The sequence below is a fragment of the Astyanax mexicanus genome, chromosome 19, assembly GCF_023375975.1.
Source record: "Astyanax mexicanus isolate ESR-SI-001 chromosome 19, AstMex3_surface, whole genome shotgun sequence".
Taxonomy (NCBI): Eukaryota; Metazoa; Chordata; class Actinopteri; order Characiformes; family Acestrorhamphidae; genus Astyanax; species Astyanax mexicanus.
The window spans coordinates 9,351,892-9,369,510 of record NC_064426.1 but is presented as its reverse complement, the minus strand read 5'-3'; the positions used below and the strand labels follow the sequence as shown (position 1 = coordinate 9,369,510).

The 17,619-nt window shown below is 33.3% G+C and overlaps 1 gene segment (V, D, J or C); it reads left to right on the top strand.

The window, feature by feature from the left end:
* The first annotated feature begins 13,919 nt into the window (after positions 1-13,919).
* Positions 13,920-14,627, top strand: LOC103032846 (Ig heavy chain V region 914-like). The segment is given in 2 exon segments: positions 13,920-13,990; positions 14,248-14,627. Coding segments are annotated over 2 exon segments (423 nt in total).
* The last annotated feature ends 2,992 nt before the right edge of the window (positions 14,628-17,619 follow it).

Genomic DNA, 17,619 nt, shown 5'->3' with positions numbered 1-17,619 from the left:
GCTGCTCTATGTAAATTCTCCATCTTTCCTCTATATTTAATCATGTTGTGGTGAAGATCAACAGTTTATTCTTGTTCATCTTCAACATCAACCATGTTCTCTACTCCTCTACTGCTGTTACTGTTAGCAGCTGTTTCCTGTGAGTCTTTATTACAGTAAATACAATTTGTTAAAATTAGGAACATTATCACTAAAATGTATTCTTTCTTTTTTTTCTTGTATTTTTAACAGGTGTTCACTGTGTTGAACTGAGCCAGTCTGGATCTACAGTTGTAGCACCTGGTCAATCAACTACACTGACCTGTAGAGTTTCTGGATATTCACTGACTGATAGCAGCTACTGTACAGACTGGATACGACAGCCTGCAGGAAAAGCTCTGGAGTGGATTGGAGGAATATGTGGTGATGGTAGCACAGACTATAGTGATAAACTGAAGAGCAGGTTTGAAGTTACCAGAGACACATCCAGCAGCACAGTGTCTTTAAGAGGACAGAATCTGCAGACTGAAGATACAGCTGTGTATTACTGCGCTCGTGAAGACCACAGTGAAACACATCAACAGGAACCCTGTACAAAAACCCTCTATCCCAGAACAACATACAACCCTTTAGCTAACATTATGTATTTGATATTTTCTTTTGTAGAAAGCAGACATATCAAGTAGCAGCTAAATCATTTCATATCCATTTCAAGTAATTGTTGAATTATTCAAAAACTGTGTCCAAACAAAATGATGTAATTCGAAAATAATTATTATTGTTTCAAATTAGGTTTGTGGAAGAAAAAAACTTTTTTTGTTTACTATGTACAGTAATTATATATGTGTCCCTTAATTGTTTTCATGTCTTTAATAGTAATCTGCAATGTAGAAAATTACAATAAATGAATAAAATAAAGAAATAAAGAAAAACGTTGAATGAGAAGGGGTGTCCAAACTGGTCCAAAAGTGGTACTGTACATAAAGCTGAATCAGGTATAAACAGAGAGCTGGATCAGGATTTATGCAGAGCCTAGTCAGATGGTTCTTTTGTTATTCTGCAAAACAAGATAAAAATAAGTAGGGATGCAGATAAGTACACAGGAAATTTGGCAGTGTCAAATCAACACTGTTGGTGTTAAATTAACACTGAGTGTAAAGTTTAACACTAATAAGTGCTGATTTAACACTAACAGTGTTGATTTAACACTGCCAAATTTAAAATAAGTAATGAGAGCAAATCATTTAAACAAAACAATAACTTACTTATTATAAATACTAATTCAGCCTTTGCTTCCTTAACTGCTTGTTTTCATGTTGGTTTTGTGTAAAGTTCACTTGTGTGAGTTGAGTAAAACTGCTGTGGTGATTTATGACATTTAGGGTCAGAGGTGGCTCAGCAGTTGTCGACGACAGTGCTGTGGGTTCTATACCTGTGTTTGGTGGGCTGCCACTGTTAAGACCTTGAGCAAGGCCCACAACCCTCAGTGCTCCTTGGGCGCCACAGTGCTGACTGCCCACTGCTCCAGGCATGTGTGCTCACTGTATCACGGTGTATACAGTATGTTCTCTGAATTTACTCACTAGTGTGTGTGAGTGTTTGTGTTCACTGCATTGATGGGTTAATGGTGAAGGTTACATTTTCCCTACTGTGGAACTAAAAAGATCAGTTATTTTTATGATTTAAATGGCACTAGTAAGGTAGATATCTAGCTAAGTGCATGGCTAGAAATATGTTTAAGATTAGAGTAGCCCTGCTCATGTAAATTTATTGTGCTTTGTTGGTGTGTCTGCTTAAAATGTTTAAAACACAATAATACTTCTATGCTATAAAATGTATTAAAAAAAGACAAATAGTAAAAATTGGGATCCGGCCTTTGGCCAACTGTTTTTATTGTGTACAAAATTATATCAAAGCATTCTAATTATGTGAAAATCAAAATGTATTACAGTAAACAAGAACATGGGTAGGTAAGCATATTTTATATGGATTTACAGAAATCACTGTAGAACTTCAGCAGTCACATGCTAATACATTACTGTCATCTGAATGAATCCTAGAAATATATTAGAAAGAACTGTACATAAAATTCACTTTAATTCATTTTATCTATAAAATCTATCATTACAAAAAAATATAAAGAATATAAAAAGCAGCGGATGATTTAACATGGACTAAAAAAGTAAAACACTACTGGTAAAAATTTAGTGACTGTGTATGCAGAATTCACACAAGCTTTGTCATATTTTCTTGTTTTATGTTTGTTCTTCTTTAGTCCAGTCTATATATTACACTGTACATATTTGTTTATTTAGAATAATTAAAAAATAATAATATTTTATGCATTAATACATAGGGGAGGTTAAACATTGCTGTTTCATCATGTCTTATTCCCACAGCTGGAGTTATTAATGCGTGATGTTCAGGAAACACCTGCTGTTTTTTTTACAGAAACTTGTACATGTAAATTATATCATTTGCATATGCTCTGTCACAGTTTCATCTCACCATTAAAATAGTCTATTAAAAGATTTTAGATACTTAATTTATTAACGATAAATATCTGTAAACATAAACATTAATATACATAATTAAAATAATATTATAGTAGTATTAGCCACTTGCCTGGATTTGTTTGTGTGAATTATTTATTGATTGTTTTTTCTAGTGGCCTTATCCTTTTGTAATGAACAACATTTAATCTGATTAAATCATACTTATAAACATACAGCAGCTTCCATTAATCTTTACGGTTTTTCTATAAAGAAAAACACATGGAATTATTTAGTACAAAAATGTTAAACAAACCAGAATATGTTTCAAATTTTAAATTTGTTAAAGCTCCAGCTTTGCACATCTTGCCATTTTCTTTACCAGCTTTATTTAACCCAAGTTAAAAGGCATGCACTGTATCAGATGAAACTGTTGTTTTCGTAATAAAAATAAAAGTAAAATATAAGGAAAATATTGGTTTAACTGTATGCTGAATTTACAGAAGAGTAAAAAATAATTTAAAAAAATTAACATCAAATTATAATCATATAGTGGCCAAATTGATAAAGAAATGCCTAATAATAATTGAGATTTCATGCTTAAAGTGGAAAATTGTATTTTCTTAAAGGCTAAACTAATCAACTATTAGATAAAATGTTCAAGAAAAAAATAAAATATATATTTTTTTAATCAAAAAATGCTTCCATCTGTAATAACCTTCAGGTTTCAGTAGAACCACATTGGTCACATTACATTCAGGAAACCAGGCTGGAAAAGGGACATAAGGCCTCCCTGACTGCATCATCTTACATTTATTTTAATGATGTCTGGTGTTATTTATTTATTTATTTATTTATCTATCTATCTATATTATGCAGGAAATAATCAAAATAAATAAATAAATCAAAGGATAAATGATTAAAAAGTGAGGTGAAGATCTGTATACAGACACATCATTCACATAAAGCATGCACTCTGTAGTCCTGGTAAAAAGAGCTCCTAAAGAGACAAAATGATATATATATATATATATATATATACACCAAGATATAATATATTGAAGCCATTGGGTAATATAATGGAGCCTCAATAATAAAAAAGGAATACAGCTACAACTACAGTAATATGTTGAAGTCACAAATTAGAAAAAAAAAATATTATAATAAAGCCATTAGGTAATATAATGTATTTAGAACAGAAATTAATATATTATGTTATTGCCTGGGCATATTACCTCATGACCTTTATAAGTGTAGTGACATTAAGTGTTTAATAACACTCAGTAAAACACACATTATACGTAAACTCATAGTTTTACATCACTGTGTTCATTAAAGCACTCCAAAGCTCATTCTCATTCTCCTGAGACCTGGACTTTTGCTCGGCGTGCATTTTTAATTTCTCCTAGCTATTTGGGATAAGTATAACCTAACACGTAAAAAAAAAACATTTAATATAAATAATATAATATGAGTGTGTATATGTATATATATATACGTATATATATGTCCTCATATGGAGACAGTAGTTTATTTTATTTACATTTACATCTTAACCATTTGCGATCAGAAAGACCAAACTAGAGCAAAAACTAAATTTATACTTAGTAAATAAACTATTTAAAACATTAAATTGGATGAGATTTTTTACCTGGCCAGTAAAAAGACTGATACCACAGTTACTGTGTGTCAGTATCAGTACTGCTTTCAGTACTCAGGTGTATTAGTAATTACGTCAGTAGAGGAAAGAAGAGGCTGGGACAGATCATCATAATAAAAGCCCCCCTGAGCTGTGGAGATTACACAGCAGAAACACCACCAGTACTGAACCCTAAGTGATCAGCCAACATGAGCTCTATCTCTCTACTGCTGTTTCTGGCAGCTGCATCCTGTAAGTGTTGATAAAATATTAAAAATAATACAATCTATATATTGTATAGGCAATATGCACATTATATATTTGTGTAAAGTGTAATTGATAATGAAATAGAAGAAGGACAAATTCAATATCTGTATTAATTAATAGTTATAACAGTTATAGGGCTTTAATATGTCAGTAAAGCATAAAACAACAACATTTATCTTTTACAGGTGTTCAGTGTATTGAACTGATCCAGTCAGAAAATATTGTTGTTCAGCCCGGAGAATCCTTTACTATTTCCTGTAAATTCTCCGGATTCTCAATCTCCAGCTACTGTCCTAACTGGATACGGCAACCAGCAGGAAAGCCGCTGGAACATATTGGATATGTCTGCAGCAGCAGCAGCTCTGTGAAAGATTCACTGAAGAGTAAGATCAGTTTCTCTGCAGACGTCTCCAGCAGCACAGTGTATCTAAAAGGACAGAACTTCCAGTCTGAGGACAGCGCTGTGTTTTACTGCGCTCGGTACACACAGTGATACAGTCTGCTGTAGAGGCTGTACAAAACCCCCCAACTTCCCTCATTCACACCATCAGCAACTGTCATATTAAATAATAAATCTTTAAAGACCATTAGGTGGCAGTAGATACACATTTTTCATAACTTGTTCAGCTTAAACTACTCATATACAGGGGTTGGACAATGAAACTGAAACACCTGGTTTTACACCCAATAATTTATTGTGGTGACGGACAGTTCTGGTGGAAACAGGAGAGTTGAGGTGCACATTGAATTCTGCCGTGATTTTATCAGCCGTGGTTTTATGTTTTTTGGATACAATCCGGGTTAGCACGCGAACATCCCTTTCAGACAGCTTCCTCTTACAGCGTCCACAGTTAATCCGGTTGGATGTGGTTGGTTCTTCTTGATGGTATGCTGACATTACCCTAGATTCCGTGGCTCTTGATGCATCACAAAGACTTGCTGTCTTGGTCACAGATGCACCAGCAAGACGTGCACCAACAATTTGTCCTCTTTTGAACTCTGGTATGTCACTCATAATGTTGTGTGCATTGTAATATTTAGAGCAGAACTGTGCTCTTACCCTGCTAATTGAACCTTCAAACTCTGCTCTTACTGGTGCAATAATGTGCAATTAATGAAGATTGGCCACCAGGCTGCTCCAATTTAGACATGAAAACTCCCACAATAAAATGATGACAGGTTTTTCAGTTTTATTGTCCGACCCCTGTATAACACAGTAAGTACAGTGTTTATTTTTTATTTCATTTATTTTCTACATTGTAGATTAATATTAAAGACATAAAAACAATTAAGGGACACATGTGGAATTACATAGTAAACAGTAAAAAAAAGTGTTTGTCCTCCACCTGACCCAACCCCCTGATCTAAACCTGATGAACTGAGATGGTGATTTGAGGTGATTTAATTGGGATGAGCTGGAGCTTCACAGCGTGAAGGAAAAGCAGCAGCTATTGTTCAGCACCTCCAGAAACTCCTTACTTCAAGACGCTGAGAAAACTATTCCAGGTGACTCTCCCTCATGAAGACACTGAGATTAAAATCTCACTAAGAGTGTGCAGATCCGTCCTCAAAGCTGCTACTATAATTCAGCATGTGTTAGCTGTATAGCTTTAATATAGTCTTCAATATTACAATGTACAAAACCATTAAAAGAAAGAAAACACACTGAATGAGAAGATGTGTGTCCAAACTTTAGACTGGTACTGTATACAGTTTATATATATATATATATATATATATATATATATATATATATATATATATATATATATATATATACAATATATCTTATGGCTTCATATAGCTTATGAACTTAATATATCAATGTTTTTGTGTTGTCTTACTAACTTAAACGTTACTAACTTATTACTGAAAGCTTGGAAAATTGATAATGACCCCAAACACACCTTTAAGATGACCACAGCTTTATTGAAGAGGCTGAGGGTAAAGGTGATGGATTGACCAAGTAGTCTCCAGACCTAAACCACATAGAACATCTTTAGGGCATCCTCAAGCACAGGGGTGTCCAAACTTTTTTTGTTGGGGGCCAGAAGGAGAAATATATTTGAAGTCACGGGCCACAGAAAAACAAATACTGAAATATACCACTTTAAATAATACATTGTCCTGATTACTCATAATATTAACCTTCTTAATTACACCAACTTTTAGACTCTTTGGCCCATTTCTGACACCTAGCTTTCAAACTTTGAATCTCACATTATAAAAACCTGCTTAACAGCGGGCCAACTTTCATTCTATTTCTAAAGTACCTTGCAGACACCCCTGCTCAAGCAGAAGGTGGAGGAGAACAAATACTCACATATCCGCCGGCTTCGTGATGTTTGTCATGGAGGAGTGGAGAAGCATTCCAGTGTAAACTGGTAAACTCCATGAGCAGGAGAGTTATTAAGGCAGTTCTGGAAAATAATGGTGGCCATGCAAAATATTGACACTTCAGGAACTTTCACTAAGGGGTGTACTCACTTTTGTTGCTGGTGGTTTAGACATTAATGGCTGTATATTGATTTTTTTAAAGGGAATAATAAATGTACACTGTTATATAAATTATAGCTGCATACAGACTACTTTTCTTTCTGTGTCAAAGTGTAATTTTGTCAGTATTGTCTCATGAACAGATATACTTAAATATCTGCAGTAATGTAAGGGGTGTATTTACTTTTGTGATAGACTGTATTAGGGGGGTTGGGGGCTCCAAGTCCAGGTCTGGGGGTACCTCAGATGAATTTTTCCAACTTAGGATGTCTGAAACTGTCATGCAAATCCAGCCCCCTATTAAATTACATAATCTTACTTCTTACGCACATCAGCTTCCACACAATCACACACACACTCACACACACCATGTTCTCCACACTGATTCATCTCCTGCTGCTACTCACAGCTGCATCCTGTAAGTGTCTGTAAGCAATACTGTGGAAGTTATGTGGTCAGAATGTGTGTTTGTTGGTTATGTGTCAGTTTTAATCTAACACCACTGAATAATACTGTAACTGTGATCTACAGGGGTTGATTGTATAGAGCTGGATCAGCCTGCAGTCATGGTTGTTAAACCTGGAGAATCTTTCTCCATCTCCTGTAAGATCACTGGATATTCAGTTATATATTCAGGAGCAGGAGACTTCTGTACTAACTGGATACGACACTCATCAGGAAAAGCTCCAAAGTGGATTGGATGGTTCTGTAATGTGAGCAATACTGGGAGTAAAGACTCACAAAAAATCAGTTTCACTGCAGAATCTTCCAGCAACACTGTGTATCTAAGAGGACAGAACTTCCAGTCTGAGGACAGCGCTGTGTATTACTGTGTTCGAGATGCACAGTGATACAGTCTGCTGTAGAGGCTGTACAAAAACTCCCCACCTTCCTCTTTCACATATACAGCAACTGTCATGTATAAGACTTGAATTTATTAGCCTTCAGGAAGCAGTGTTTCCATATTATTCCCAACACTCGACAAAACAGAGGTACGATATGAGTACTTTTTTGTACTATAGGTACACTCTTTATAATTGTACCCTCAATACTGGTCTTTACAGGGTCAGATTTGTTCCCCTCTGAAGTACAACGTCATTTCTAACAGCAATAAATACAGATTTTTAACATTTAACCTGCAGCCAAAAGTTACATTCAGTATTCTGTATCACTGCACTAATAAACAATATATATATATTTTAATTGCACAGTTCTTATTTGAAAGCCAGGCAATTTTGGATCATAAAGTTCTTGACACATATTTAGTTGATGATAATGTTTATAATCTTTACTGGCACAAAAAACATTGGTACAAAAAAGGACTTTCACTGAAAGGTACCTTTTTGTACCTCAATATAAGGTACAACCCCAGCGACAAGCTTTATACTCTTTTAAGTACAAATCTGTACTTACTTTTCTTAGTGTGTGTATATATCTGAGATATAAAAAAGTAGAGAAGGCCTAAAAATAAGGTGCATCACTGCAACAGCTCAATTACAGAACATCTGATATTATACATTATTTTATAAGACTAGTTTATTACACATATTTAATTAAATAGAATAATATTATACGTTCTGTGAATCAATCCCCCGTATCATACTGTACCAGGAGGTAGTTTACATTAAGAGACATTATAACTTAAATGCTGTTCAGTTATACAGTATTACACCTTTTCTAAATGAAGTCTGTATTTATTGCTATCTTACTCCCCGCCAACAGTCAACAATTTTCACACCTTGCATCTGTGTTGTTTAGGTGCACCACTGGCTGAAAAAAAACTACCTTGGTGAAAAACAAATATATACTATATAATTGTACCTAAAACATATTGAGAAGTGTCTAAGTATGCAGTAAATATACTAACAAATTGATGTAATTATCTAAAATGTATTAAAAGTACATTAATATTATGCTTTCATCAAATGTCTGAAAGTAAACTTTGATCATACTTTTTAAAAAGTACAATATAGTGTATTTCAAAAAAGTAGACCCTTTAGTTGTTTAATGTAATTAAATATACTTCAAAAATACTTATTTCTAAATATACTTTTGTACATTTTTAGACATGTGTGTTAAAAACAACTGTTACAGTATTTCACTTAAAGTGCAATGTATTATGTAACTTTTTAGAAAGTAAATAAAAGTACTACATTTATAAAATTTGAAGTGAATTTGTAACACGATAAAATTGTAGGACAGTACATTAAAATATATTTTTATATCTAACAAAGTATACTAAAAGTGTGCTACTTACAAAAGTCAGGAACAAAAAGCATAATTGTACTCTAATGTAAATATATTCAACATCAATATATAATAGTGATACAGTTGTAATACTCATTATTAAAGGTATTATAATTTTACTGTAAGCATATTTAAAATATATAGTTACATACATGAAGTAGTGTTTAAATGTTTAAAGGTTACTTAAGTATATTTAAAATAGTTCCATTTTAGTACAGTTAAGTACAATTTTTAAGTAAGACTGTTGTACTATTTTTATATAATTAAAGTATAACAAAAACAGTTGTTCTATTTTAGCACTCTTTAAATATACTGATTAATAATAATGTGGCTACAATAACACTTTAATGCACTATAGCATAATAATGCTTAGTATACTTTAATCTACTTTTTTCACTGGAGTAGGCAACAGTCATCAACACAAAATATAAGTCATTGTCATATACATTTTTTGTTAGTGTTAAATGAGCTGTATGCAGACCTTCATAGCGTGAAAAGGCAGGTCAGTTTCCTCTGCTGGGAAGGTAGCTGCGCCGTTAAAATAGCAATCCACCAATCCAAGTCAGAGCGCAACTGGATCTTAAAAGAAATGGAAAGTGGCAGGCAAGTGGTTTATTTCATGCCCAGAACACACCCAAGATTAATTAAGTTTAAGAATAAGTGCATACCTTCTGCACTTTTCGAGCTGTGCAAGGTGTACTCTTCCCGTCGTTACGATAGCAAAGACACACTGACATGCCCAAAATCAGCGCACCTATAGAATGCTAAAATAGAGCCAAATGAGTCAAAGTGCTGTCAGTTACTAAGATAATGATTTAGCAGCTTTTTTGTGTGGGTTTATAACTTCAGTTAGCTTCAATTATGTTCTTTATTACAGGATCTGAAATGTTAATTGCACAACTTTTGCACACTTTTTAAACTGAACCCTAATATAGACACACTGATATCATAGAGACTAAAATAATTCTAAAACAGTGCTGGAGATTGACTGATTAAATATATATATATATATATATATTTTTTTAGTCTCCAGTTGGTGCTGTGTAGAACTTATTGATGCATTCGTGACTTTATTAAACTCAATAAACAAAAAAAATTATCTAAACGCTCATAGATCAAAGTGTTGTGAATTATACACTGTTTATTGTACATTAGAACAACTAATACAGCAATTATTAGTATTTATACACAACAGACCCCCAAGTATGTGCTAATAAATGTCACACAGAATAAAGCATAGTAATTAGTTGTTAGTTATTAAATCATGCGCACATGTTTAATTCAATCTTTAACGATAAAAGAAAAAAAATAAACAAAAAAAAATAAGACAATGAGCCCCTTATTTGTGCTCCATAAAATGAAGCTACCTTATAATTACATAATAAGCCATAATGTAATGTAATGTGTTGGAAATAAGGTGTGGAGCTTATCATTCAGCATCCTGACTTTGCTAAATATATAATATTATCATTATTATTTATCTTATATTTTGGGTGATCGTTTTTGAAAACTACACTACACAAACAATTTACAACATTTTTCATTACATTTACTGAAGTATTATTAATATATATGTAAAATCTACCACTGACATATTTAATGAATTAATACAAATGATTTTATTCTCCACTGAGGGGCGCTCTTTGTCTATGTTTGATGGTTAAAATGTGGAGCAGAGCAGAGTGAATATAAACACATGGCCTCCAGGGAATAATGTCAAACTGTTCACAACAAGACGAGATTTTAACAAAATATATTTAATTTATATATATATATATATATATATATATATATATATATATATATATATATATATATATATATATATATATATATATATATTTAAATAAAACTCACAAATTCAAATTTGCAGGTTATTCAAAAAATATTTTGTAAGTAATCATTTAGTAAAAGATGTCACTTTTTCTCTGATTATGAATTATGTATGAATTATTATATGCAGTAAAATAAAGAACAGACACAAATATACTCAATATAATATATAGTCTCGGGTGTTTTCTTACTTGCTTAACCCTTGTGTGGTGTTCATATTTTTGTTACTCGTTTACTTTGTTACTTGTATTTAATTCAGCAAAATTAAGCAAATTTACATTAAAATGCTTTACACATGCTTGCTTCACCTAAATTGCAAGCAATATAAACAGCTTACATGGTTAATATTTGCCCTTTACCTTTCTTATGTTACATTTCTTTCAAAAAGTGCTACTCTTTTTTTATTAGTTTTTTAATAAAATGTAAAAGAAAATGAATTTAACTCAAGATATGAGTAGAAAATTAGTTTAGTTTCAAATTTACAAATGAAGCAATGTTTATTAGCCCTTGGCCAAACATACTGTATGTAATATAAATGTTTAGGGGGGGTGTGGACGCTGTAAGAGGAAGCTGTCTGAAAGGGATGTTCAGGTGCTAACCCGGATTGTATCCAAAAAACATAAAACCACGGCTGATCAAATCACGGCAGAATTCAATGTGCACCTCAAATCTCCTGAACTGTCTGTCACCACAATAAATTATTGTGCTCTAAAACCAGGCGTTTCAGTTTCATTGTCCAACCCCTGTATTGTACAATTTGTGGACACTCCTTACTTCTTCTAATGAATGCATTCAGTTGCTTTAAGTTGTATCTTTTGCTGACACGAATATACAAATGCACATACACACAGCTTGTCTCTGTAGAGATGTACTGCCAATAGAATAGGACTCTGTAGAACATATTTTTGAGACGAGTTCAGAAGTTGGGGATGAGGGTGATTATTCAGCCTCCTGACCTTACTCATATCCTTGTCGCTGAATGCTATTAAAACCTCACAGCAATGTGGCCACATATAGTAAAAAGACTTCTCTGTACAGTAGAGACAGTTACTGGTGACTACTGGTGGTCCTGACTAACTAACCTGAATAACAAGGTGAAAGGAGGATAATAATAAACTGCGTAGAGAAACAGAACAGGACTACAGTCTGTAAATCATCTCTGTTATGCAAATCGAGCGCCGTATAAAACTATAAATAAGCTTTAAGACAGATCTCAGACAGATCAGTAAGCAGTGAGTCAGTGAGTGCAGCTTCCACCACCAACACCATGTTCTCCACACTGATCCATCTACTGCTGCTACTAACAGCTGCATCCTGTAAGTGTATCTAAGAAATAAAGGCTGGAACTCACTAATAGACAGACTACTAACAGTTTTATTTTATTAATCACAATCATTTAATAACTGTGATCTACAGGGGTTGATTGTATAGAGCTGGATCAGCCTGCAGTCATGGTTGTTAAACCTGGAGAATCTTTCTCCATCGCCTGTAAGATCACTGGATACACAGCTATAGGAGGAGGATACTATACTAACTGGATACGACACTCATCAGGAAAAGCTCTAGAAAGGATTGGACATTTCTATACTTCAAGCCAAACGTGGACCAAAGATTCACTGAAAAGCAAGATCAGTTTCACTGCAGAATCTTCCAGCAACACAGTGTTTTTACAGGGGCAGAACTTCCAGTCTGAGGACAGCGCTGTGTATTACTGCGCTCGAGACGCACAGTGCTGTAAAGTACCAAGAGACCTGTACAAAAACTCCCTTCACACACACATGCACACACACATGCACACACACATGCACACACAATAACCACATAAAACCTCCCCAGACCAAGGCACACAATCATTTATTTGGCCCAGAAAGATTATTTAAGTATCTATCTATTTATGAATGGGTAGAAAATTATTCCCACTCAGCCCATCAGAACACCCCCAGCTAACAAAGAACATTATAAGAACATTTAGCAACATTTTGAAAATGTTCCACAAGGGTTAGATTGTAACCTTACAGTAGTAAAGAGAATGTCAGAAAACATGTGATATAATAATAGCTTACATCACATTAACAACTCTAGTAGAACTTTACTCACATAGCATTTCTAGCTACACAAATACTAACATTATGGAAACATTAAAAGTAACATTATAAACGTTGTAGCAATGTTACCAGAACATTTAAATATAAAAAAAAAAAAAAAACTGTTTAAGAACATCTTAAAAAATTTGATAGTCTGAATGTTGTAAGAATGTTAACTGTAACATTCAGAAAATGTTTTACTAACCAAAGAGCAGTTCACCTTCAGTCTACAGTTTGCATAGATTGTATATTCCTAAATGCATTACCATTAAAGATTTATTAACATTTATTTCTTTATTTAATATTTAAAATATTAATAAATGTTTTAGATGGTTCCCTTAATTTCAAATAGAGTTTAATATAATATCATGTGTAATGCACAGTTTTGATAAAAAAATTTTTTTGCTCATGTTATCCCATTTGAAGCATGCATTTCGTCATCAATTTCATCACTTTTCATTTTAAATTAAAAACTGAGTGTGACTGAATGTAATGAGGAATTCAGTTTAAATAATTAGGTTAGCAGTGTATTTTTATACGAGTGCTTAAGAACACAAAGAAAAGAAAAGAAACGTGCAAAAAAATGAAAAGAGAAGAGATCATATACTAATATTATACGTATTATGTATTTTTTGTAAAGTCTGATATTTTTACCTGATATATATATTTTTTTACATTAGGTACATTGGGTATGGTATGAAAGTTAAAATATTACTTTTTTTTAAATATACTATTTTTGTAATATTTTTCTTGGTATTTAATAAAAGTATTGGATTATGATTGATTATAAAAAAAAAATATATAACCTTCAAAGTCTTTATGCAAATCATATGTGTCCTTAGATTGTCATAAATAACCCCACAGTGGTGCCTACAGCCTCAGTGGCAAAGTATATCCCTGTAGTTCAGCCATGATTTCTGTGTTTCTGCTACTCCTGCTTATCAGCATATCCAGTGAGTCTATTTGGACACTTTTTAATTGTAGTTTAATATATACTATGTTTGAATGTTTAAATGTAATGTTTTTTTCATGTGTTTTTAAACAGTCACAGCATGGATGCATTGCTTTAATAGTAATTGTTTATTACAGCAAATTCTTACGATTCTTTATGGTTGATGTAGAAGTAAAATATTAATCTTCAACAAATTAGAACTATAAAAATTCACAAAAAGAAAGAAAAAACTCAAATTGAAACCTTTGCTTTTTCCAGGCGTTCAGTGTGAAGAACTGACTCAGCCAAGTGCTTTAAGCATCCGTCCTGGCCAATCACTGACCATCACCTGCAGAGTCTCGTACTCAGTGTCCAGCTACGGCACAGGATGGATCCGGCAGCCTGCAGGAAAAGGTCTGGAGTGGGTCTCCTATGTGAGCACTGGTGGAAGCCTCTACTATAAAGATTCTCTAAAGAGCAAATTTACTGCTTCCAGAGAAACATCCAGCAACACAATAACATTAACAGGGCAGAATCTGCAGACTGAGGACACAGCTGTGTATTACTGTGCTCGACAACCACAGCTGTTCATGTTAACCAGAGCAACGTACAAAAACCTCCTCAGTCAGGAGAGGAATACGCAGTTATGTTGTAGATGAACACAGGGGAACAAGTCACTTTTTATTGCACTTTATTAAACACAGTATTCTTTTTTTAAAACTATATCTTGTCTTACTTTGTACTTTTCTTCAGTTATATTCTAACCAGGCCCTAGTAAAAAGAAAGAAAAAATAAAGTATACTAAGCATTATTATACTATAGTGCACTAAAGTGTTAATCAGTATGTTTAAAGACTGCTAAAATGGAACAAGTGCAAAGCAGTAATCAGAGCAAACGTCAGGATTGACCCAGGTAGGGAGACGAGGAGACAACGTAAGTGCAGGTAAGAATAGGAATTTAATAACTAAACAACAATAAACAAATAGACGGGTAAACACAGAACAATGAAATGAATAAGAAAACCAACGTGATATAAAATTAACATAAACAAACAAGAGATACTATAAAACTAGGCAGGATAAACTAAAACAGGGCAAAGGAATAAACTAGGGAAAACACAGGGATCTTAAAAATAACAAAGGATAAACAAAAGATATACAAAGATATACACTAAGGAGGGAACTAAGGAGCACGAGAATAAACAAGATAAATATCAACTACAAACAAAGAGGGAGGCTATACAAGGAAAACAAATGAATAATGAAACAAGACTATGAACTAAACAAAGCAGAGACAATTACCAAGAATAAACAAGATAAACAAGGAACTAAAACAAGACGGGATAAACAGAGAGCAGGTAACCAAGGAGCGCAGGAATGAACACAAGAAACAGAGGTACGACAAACAACAGGGGTTAGTGCAAAGACCGACGAAGGACAAGACGAAGGACTACAATTTTTAGCATGTTACAAATTTACGTTAATTTTTTTATGACATTTATATGTGTTATTTAACACTGTGTCCTATAATTTACTTATATTTATGTTTTCCTAATTATAATTGAAATTGAAAGCATTGAAATATATTTGAGCTGCTATATTAATGTAATACCTAAATATATTTTAGAAACATTTTAGCAATGTAGTAATTTTATTTACTTTTATTAAAGTTAAACGACTGTAACAGTTGTTTTTAACATATTTGGAAAATAATTTTTGGTATTTTAGAAGTGTACTGAAATACATTGAACTAAAAGTATACCCGATAGTAGTCTATTTGTTTAAAATACACTTTATATATTGTACTTTTTAGAAAGTATAATCAAAGTTTGCTTTCAAACATTTGACGAAAGCATAATATTAATGTACTTTTAATATGTTTTAGGTAAGTACATAAATATGTTAGTATATTTGAAGCATACTTAGACAATTCTCAATATGTTTTAAGTACAATTAAGTATATCATTTTTCACCAGAGGCTGTCAGTGTTACAGGGTGTTGATGTTTAATGTGTGTGTGAGTGTATATTTTTGGTTTGTTTGTTTGTATAATGTGATGTGTATGTTATTGATGATACTGTACTTGTAATAGAGCCGTTGTGGGACACATAACATGTATTGTATTTTATTATATTTTTGCTTAGATTTACCAAAATATCAATATTATATATGTTAATTCTGCAACTAAAATATATAATTAATTGGTACAAATGATTTCATTCACCACTGAGGGGCGCTCTTTGTCTATGTTTAATGGTTTTACTCCATAAAGCAGGTTAAAATGTGGAGCAGAGCAGGGTGAATATAAACACATGACCTCCAGACAATAATATCAAACTGACCATATTCAATACTAATTTACAGAAATATTATAAATATTTATAAAAAGTTCAAGATATTACAACAACCTGGCCAGCACACACTACATTATCCTGTGCTCTTTCATTTTAAACAGGTTCAATATCAAAGTGTTTTAGATATATTCATCATATTATACACTAGAGCTCTGGATGTAAAAATGAAGAGACCACTTCAGTTTCTGAATCAGTTTCTCTGATTTTGCTACTTATAGGTATATGTTTTAGTTCATATTCATAAAGTTTTAATAGTTCAAAAATCAATATTTGGTGGAAAAACCCTGTTTTTTTAATCACAGTTTTCATGCATATTGGCATGTTCTCCTCCACCAGTCTTACACACTGGATAACTTTATGCTGCTTTACTCCTGGTGCAGAAATTCAAGCAGTTCAGTTTGGTTTGATGGCTTGTGATCATCCATCTTCCTCTTGATTATCTCTGTTATGCAAATCGAGCTCCGTATTAAACTATATAAGCTTTAAGACAGACAGATCTCAAACAGATCAGTGAACAGTTCTTCTGAGTGCAGCTTCCACCACCAACACCATGTTCTCCACACTGATCCATCTACTGCTGCTACTAACAGCTGCATCCTGTAAGTGTATCTAAGAAATAAAGGCTGGAACTCACTAATAGACAGACTACTAACAGTTTTATTTTATTAATCACAATCATTTAATAACTGTGATCTACAGGGGTTGATTGTATAGAGCTGGATCAGCCTGCAGTCATGGTTGTTAAACCTGGAGAATCTTTCTCCATCGCCTGTAAGATCACTGGATACACAGCTGTAGGAGGAGGATACTATACTAACTGGATACGACACTCATCAGGAAAAGTTCTAGAATGGGTTGGATATTTCTATACTTCCAAAGAAACATGGACCAGAGATTCCCTCAAAAGCAAGATCAGTTTTACTGCAGAATCTTCCAGCAACACAGTGTTTTTACAGGGGCAGAACTTCCAGTCTGAGGACAGCGCTGTGTATTACTGCGCTCGAGACGCACAGTGCTGTAAAGTACCAAGAGACCCGTACAAAAACTCCCTTCACACACACACACACACACACACAAATGCACGCAGATAAACTAGATATGTTATATTCCACTAACAACATATTAAACAAAAATTAAACAAACACAAGAATGCCCCACATGAGCACTAAACAAAACAATAATAAAAAAAAAACTATTGAGACCAAGGTATACAATTATTTATTTGGCCCAGAAAATGTATTAATGAATGGGTAGAAAATAAGAACACCATCAGAACACCCCCAGCTTACAAAGAACATC